General features: G+C 41.2%; 1 protein-coding gene across 2 annotated transcripts in view; it reads left to right on the top strand.

The window, feature by feature from the left end:
• rtel1 (regulator of telomere elongation helicase 1) overlaps positions 1–7,775 on the top strand; it is a 44,848-nt gene continuing 37,073 nt past the window's right edge. For both annotated transcript variants that reach the window (XM_013914068.1, XM_005745897.1), the window contains exons 1-2: positions 1–326; positions 3,870–4,065. In XM_013914068.1, coding sequence (XP_013769522.1) covers positions 225–326; positions 3,870–4,065 — 298 coding nt within the window. In that variant the 5' untranslated portion in view covers positions 1–224. The remainder of the gene's footprint in view (positions 327–3,869; positions 4,066–7,775) is intronic.

Genomic DNA, 7,775 nt, shown 5'->3' with positions numbered 1-7,775 from the left:
AGTGCGCATGGGCAAGTTAACAGAAAGCTGGCGCGAAACAACAAGAGTTGGGAACTCCTTTCTACTGAGTCTAAACAAGCCAGTGTTAAAAGTACATTATACCACAGTTCAGCCATTTTAACGGGTCAAACAGTAGAAGTGACTACAGCGCTAGAAGAAGTACCTCTCTAAACAAGAACAACTACTCTTGTCTATGCTGCTGCCGACTGACGCCAGATGACAGAATGCCTTCACTGACTCTTAGCGGAGTGGCTGTAAATTTCCCCTTTTCTCCCTACGAATGTCAGAAGGCATACATGAACAAAGTGATCGAATGTCTTCAGAAGGTAAGAATCGACTGACATGTGTATGTCTGTTAATGGAAACGAGCTGCAAAGGGCAGTACTGAGTAGCCACAGCTATGCGGCCACCATGCTCACCGTTTGCCGCATGACAGAAGTGATCTCGCATCTGCTCGCGCAAAACGTCGCTTCCCAGAAAGCACAACGGCGTATTGCCGACATATATCTGCTGTGTCTGTCGGGATAGGCGCCGTTTCCTCTTTGGGAACAGGTCGTTTAGTGCTGCTTTGCCTGCGTTTCAGGTGGCAGTCGCATCTACGTATTGCTTTAGCGACTTCCTCCTGCTCTCTGTGCCATACTCATACAGGCTGATCTTCTCACTCAGGTCGTGGTGTAATGTGTGCATTAAAATACAGCAAGCATTCCTATATTCTTTAGTGATAGAACAGAGCCAGACAGATACACACGTTAGCTGTTTACATTCCGTCTTCTTCTCTTTATTATCCTATACCTGAAGAACTTACACACACACACATAACATGGCGTGGTGCCCACTACTGGCGATAGCTTTTATAACACACAATATACCTCGGCTCATACATAACATTATGAATTAAGCAAAAAAGAAAAGCACGTGGATACTTAGTTCCTTTCTAAAATTCAGTGTAGGCTACTGCAAACATCTGCTTAGGAATGAAAAGTGATCCAGGCACATGTATGACCTCTTTTTGAAACCTCAAAAATGGTTTTGCATCTTGATTTATTTTCAACATATACATTCATGCACAGCAAGACTGTGACTGAAGAGGATTCTGATGCAGCAGATTTAAAAATAAAGTAATCGAGTGCAGCTGAATGCACAGATATCTTTCAGGACTGTACAAATACACAAAATGAATGCATTTTAAACAGCTTTATCCAAGAAAAGACATTTCAGCAGGTCCAGTGTAAGCAAGACTTTACATCTTCTTCTTGTAGAAGATTATTCATCATCTTTTATGTTTGAGGAATGCTGGCATGAAATGTGTTATCTGCCCAACATAGCAGCTAAGCACAGTTTTCTAACAGGGCGCCATCCGCAACAGGACATAATCATTAGGCGATTGTGGCTCAAGAGTTGGGAGTTCACCTTGTAATTGGAAGGTTGCCGGTTCGAGCCCTGGCTCGGACAGTCTCGGTCGTTGTGTCCTTGGGCAAGACACTTCACCCGTTGCCTACTGGTGGTGGTCAGAGGGCCCGGTGGCGCCAGTGTCTGGCAGCCTCGCCTCTGTCAGCGCGCCCCAGGGTGACTGCGGCTACAATGTAGCTTGCCAGCACCAGTGTGTGAATGGGTGGATGACTGAATGTAGTGTGAAGCGCTTTGGGGTCCTTAGGGACTAGTAAAGCGCTATACAAATGCAGGCCATTTACCATTAGCTAATGTTAGTAAACTCTCTGTAGTTTTTCAGACAAACACGTTAATATGATATGAAAATTCACATTATTTTATGTAGATGACTGTTCATCTTCTGTGTCTTCTATTTTCAAACTGTTAGCTTCATTCAAAATCCACACTCTATTTTTAAGACACACTAAATCACCAGGATGGATTGCCCGGAGAGTTAAAAAGCGTTGGTGAAATGGGGGTAAATTATGTTGGCAGTATGTCGCTGTGCTATACTGGATGAAGTGTGATTTATCGAATACGTTCCTATGTAATGCTGGTGTTGCAGTGATGTGCACCACTGGATTTTTGTAACCTCTTCCATTGTGTTGCTACAGTTACAGCTGGTTGAAGAAATGAGTGTACAATCATATTGGTTTTTAATTCAAGTTCAGTTTTATTTATACAGCACTAAATCACAACAACAGTCACCTCAAGGTGCTTTATATCGTAAGGTAGACCCTACAATAATACAACAGAGAAAACCCAACAATCATATGACCCCCTATCAGCAAGCACTTTGGCGACAGTGGGAAGGAAAAACTCCCTTTTAACAGGAAGAAACCACGGCAGAACCAGGCTCAGGGAGGGGCGGCCATCTGCTGCGACCGGTTGGGGTGAGAGAAGGAAGACAGGATAAAGACATGCTGTGGAAGAGAGACAGAGGTTAATAATGATTCATAATTAACAGCAGAGTGCCTAACACCACTCATCGCAGTGAGTCAAAAGGGGTGAGAGATGCTGAAACACAGTGCATCATGGGAAGCTTCCAGCAGCCTAAGTCTATTGAAGCATAACTAAGGGTGGATTCAGGATCACGTGACCTAAAGTCAAAAGTCAAATTTATTTATATAGCACATTTAAAACAACAACCGTTGACCAAGGTGTTGTACAATTAAGATAATTAAAAGAAATAAAAGCATAGGGAGATATGATAAGAGTTAAGAAAGAGAATCACGAAATTAGAAGATTTGAGTGAGAAAGAAGATAAATAAAAGTAATACAAACTCATTCTGATTTAAAAGCCAAGGAATAATAGTGTGTTTTCAGACGGGTTTTAAAAGTGTCCAATGTTGGGGAGGTCCTGATTTGAAGCGGCAGTTCGTTCCACAGTTTAGGAGCAGTCACAGCAAAGGTCCGATCTCCTCTTTGCTTTAATCTGGACCTCGGGACAGCCAGGAGCAATTGATCCGCAGACCTCAGTGATCTTGCAGGAATGTACCAGTTTAAAAGATCAGAAAGGTATGAGGGTGACCTAGCCCTGACAAAAAAGGAACCTGACTTTTTAACAGTGGCACCAAAAGGCAGCACACACAATAATGTGTTTCAGTGTGTTGTTTCACGTAAACCAGACACTGATTTTCAGCATGCCTCCATAGTAAAAGAGATTGGTGATAAACTGACTTGCTTATGGTCCAGATCTGTTTTAATACTTGATGGGGAAAAAGACATGACAAAGGAGGCTTCATGTCATGGGTCTGTCCTTACAATTTCTGTATAGTTTCTATGTAAGAATAAAAAAAAAAAAATAATAAATAGCACTCTGGTGACCTGTCTGGGGTGTACTCTGGCTCTTGACTGCTGACAAACAGCTGAAATAGCCCCCATGTTAAGTTGAGAACTGATTTTAAAATCAATCTTGAATGTTTTTGAATGATAACATATTACCCAAGCAGGGCATTTTGCTCTGACAGTGAAAGCTTACTTGTGCTTCTTAGTCTAAATTTACCAGGCTCTTCTATTATTGAACTACCTCTAAGTTTGGGTTCTGGAGCCAGACGCCTTCCCTGCTTTTAACATTGGGCTTCAAACAATCCTCTTTGAGCTGGATCAGGTGACCCTGAACCATCCTTAGATTAGGCTGCTGGGGGATGTCCCATCTTTGCACTGAACATTCTGGTTGTCTACTTGCTCTGATAGTTTGCTTTGTGCCATGGCGAGGTGTATGTCTTACCGTTCAGCTGATCTGTGCAGATAACTGCCCTGATAACTGAACCTGGTTCTGCTAGAGATTTCTTCCTGTTAAAAGGGAGATCTTCCTCCACACTGCCAAGTGTTTGCTCATAGAAGCATAGTCTAATACCTGGAAGTCTCTAATACTGCAATATTGTCACCATCACAATGTGCGATTTTTCTGTTTAGCTTTATCTGTCTGGTTATTTCAGAAAGTCAATGGTGTTCTGGAGAGCCCCACAGGCACAGGTAAGACTTTGTGCCTACTGTGCGCCACCCTGGCCTGGAGGGAGAACTTCAAGGACACCATCTCTGCTCGGAAGATAGCAGAGAGGCTGGGCAAGGAGATGTTTCCAAACACACCTCTGTCTTCCTGGGGGACAGCTGCCACTGACGGTGACAAACCAAGTATGTTTGTATCATCTGCACATCACGAGTCATTTCTAATTTTACCGGGCAGAAAAGAATAACAGATGCATATGCACACATACAGACATGCTGTGTGCTACATTACTGTGCAAAACAAAATGAGCTGGCACTGATTTCTTTATATTTTGGTAAATGGACTGTTTCCTATGTAGTGCTTTTCTACTCTATTTGAGTGTTCAAACCACTTTATATTTTGTTAGGAAAATAGGATTTAACAATTTACTGAAACATACACAGAAATATTGTACATAAGGCAAAATCAGCATTTGTACAAGTCTAACAAGGTGGAAGTCAATATTTGGTATGATGACCATTATTCTTCAACATCGTCTAAACTCCCTCTTTGTGATTTCTTCAGGAATAGTTCCTTTTGACTTTCAGTGGATGTTCCAAAGCTGTTCTTTGGTTGTCGGCTACTTTGTGTTCCATTCCCTGTCAATATGATCCCACACTTTTGAGTTATGGTGAGATCTTGGGAGGTCAACAATGACTGTTCCATTGTGACTTTCTTCTATTCAAGTATGCTTTTAAAGCATTGGCAGTATGTTTGGGATCATTGGGAATGGCTTAAATTTTCATAACCAGATGTCTTTAAGATGGGATTGCATGCTGGAGCAAAGTCTGTATTAGAGCAGGGCGATATGACCAAAAATATTTATCACGATATACATTTGAAAATTTGTGATAACTATATATCTGACGATATAACTGACACTAGACAAAATACTTTACAACTCCACAACTTTATTAGTGAAAAAAAAAACATCTATGTATTTTCACTTAAACAAGCAGCTGGTTTTTTTTATGTGCATTAAAGTTATATAAAAATTTAACAGTGCAAATGCAAATTCCTTACTGAAAGTTTAACCAAAAGGCATTTCCAGTGGAAATTGGCCAACATATCCTCAGCATAACCATGTATAATATCCACAAAACTTAAAAAGAGGTTATACACACACAATACGGTAATATTATGTTGAAGCACAGTACGTATCACTCCGCCAGGCTCCTGACTACGATAGCTGTAATGCTCCGACAATCCATCAAGCGGTGCGGGTTCGTAGCTTAGCAAAGTCGTACTAAAACATTTGACAGATTTTCGAGCGCGGTGTACATAAAATCGTTTCGAGGTCAGTAAACACAACCAGAATTCATACATAAGGCCCATTGGATTATAAGGGGCACTGTCGATTTTCAGAAAAATCAAAGGATTGATTTTAAGTGTGTCGTATTTTCCAAAGAACACAGTAATAACGACAGCCCACTAGCATGCTCTACCAAAAATAGTGCTTTGTTGTGTATCTGACGGACGAAAGCCAAACCAGTTCCACACTGAAGTTGCAGCATTTTTACAAACCAATTCTGGTTCATCTGTTTCATTCAAAGATTTGCTTTTTCCGACATGTGCGTATGAAAAAAAAAGGGACTGCGCATGCGCGTTTTACCCATAATCTATCGCGATATTTCATTTTGCTATCGTTGCCCAAAATTATACCGGTGTTACCGTGAATGGCATGATATGGCCCCGCCCTAGTCTGTATTCATAAGTTCACCAGTTCTGACAAAAGTCCAACACCACTTGTTGAAATACAGTCCTAAGCCATAAAGCCTCGACTGTGCTTTACAGATGACTGTAGACACTTACGTTGTACTTCTCTCCTGACATCCTCCAAACATATTGACAATAGTTTGAACCAGAACTTTGATATTTTGATTCATCAGACCCGTCACCATTGATTGTCATTGATTGTGTAATTTGGAATACTTTGTCCTTTTCTCTGTATCATGTGTACACAGAATGTAGTGTAATTCAGTTCAGTTTTATTCATATAGCACCAAATTACAACAACAGTTCCTCAAAGTGCTTTTTATTGTAAAGACCCTACAATAATACAAGGAAATGGAGAAAACCCCAACAATCACGTGACCCCCTATGAGCAAACACTTTGGTAGGGATGGAAATGGATAAGAATTTAGCAATTCCAGTTCCATAATCGATATCACTTATTGTTTCGATTCCTTATCGATTCTCAATGGCTCTACTTTGAGGAATATATCAAAGACCTTGCCTTCATGCAAATCAGTTACATCCTGCATGGTCAAATGTTTGTGCATGTTGGAGATATTTGCTCTCTTTGCTGTGATCAGTGTTGGTGTCATTACTCCAAAAGAGTAAAGTTAAAAAAAGTTACTACACAACACTTTTCTTAAAAGTAATGCAGTACCTTACTTAATTACACCCAGGACAACGACGTTTGTTATATTACTCTGTTACAGTCGTAGAGAAGCTTTGTGACCAGGCTGCTGACAGTAATAGCAATCGAGGTTGTACCTTTGACTGCAATGTATAGGTTTCTTACCACACCTAGGGTCCAAGCTTTCAGCACTAGTTGCCCATGGAGGTTTTACCTCCACAAACCTTGGTCTCCCCACAGTTATCTATAGGGAGCTAGGTAACATTCAGCCAGATTTGCAGTTTCCTCTTCTGTCTTTGGATTGTTCTCCTTCACCCATGTGCAGACATCTGGATGAAGCATGTGAAGAAACTGCTCTAAGATGACGGTTTCCCCAATCTCTTCTTTACTCCGACTGTCACGTCGCGTCCATCGCTTATAGAGCCCCTTTATCCAGTTGAAGGTTTCTCTAACACACAGTTCCTCTGGTGCTCTGGAACTGGTATTTGTAGGTCTCCTCTGTCACATTAAAGTTAGATAACACTGCAGCTTTAATAGCATCATAAGAGTCAGACTGTTGTTAATCTATGTCAGCATAAGCCTCAAGGGCTTTGCCATCCCTGTGTTTTAGCTATGCGTTCAAATCGTACAAAGAAACTTTCAGGAATGCTCACCTTCCTTAAAGTCTGGTATTCTTGTTGAGGCTGTGCACGGAGTGGTTGAGATGGAGGAGGGAGCTCAGCTTGGTGCTCAGTGGCTCCATGAGGTGGCTGCACAGCTGATAGCTGAGGCAGCTGTTGTAAAAATGTCACTCTGGACAGAAGGTCGATAGAGAAGTTCAGAATAGACATCATGTTGCAGCTTTGGTATGTTATTGCTCAGCTGTTTAATCTGTTCAAGCAGTATTGTTTTTGTTCTTTTAGTCATTGAATGAATTCTCTAATTTCATCAAAGATATCAGGTTCAGAAAGTTCTTTACCACTGGCTCAAAATCATCCTCGTCAGCCATCGCTCCTTCTGTTGGTGGATCTAGCTTATATGTTTTTCCACCTTCTCTTTCTTCAATGTCAGGAAGGGAACTTTTCTTTGTCCCACGGGTTTTTCCACATCTTACTGCTCTCATTTAGTGTGTTTTCCTCTTTAATTCACTTCTGACACCACAGTTACGCAGAGAGGTCTGGTGAGGATAACAGCAGGCAGCACTCTGACTTAACAGAGAACAAGGGTAGTTTATTGGCCCATCTTTGGCACACACAGCAACTTCCTAAATAACAGCCTATCCATCTCTCTCTCCCACATCCTGCATCCTGAAATATATTTGTTTAATGTGCCCATTAAAGTACATATCTTGTTCAAAAATGACTCCAAGATTCCTCAGTGTTACCGGAGAAGAAGATAATGGCATCTGGTTAGACACCATATTTTCAGAGCTGAGTACACTGAACTCTATTTGATCTGAATTTAGAAGCAGAAAGTTAGAGGTCAAGAGGTTAACTAATTGGTGTGTGTTATCTG

Source organism: Pundamilia nyererei, unplaced genomic scaffold (genome assembly GCF_000239375.1).
Source record: "Pundamilia nyererei isolate P.nyererei 1_Seehausen unplaced genomic scaffold, PunNye1.0 scaffold00169, whole genome shotgun sequence".
Taxonomy (NCBI): Eukaryota; Metazoa; Chordata; class Actinopteri; order Cichliformes; family Cichlidae; genus Pundamilia; species Pundamilia nyererei.
Note: the sequence above shows the minus strand (reverse complement) of the source record. Positions and strands in the feature narration are given on the sequence as shown.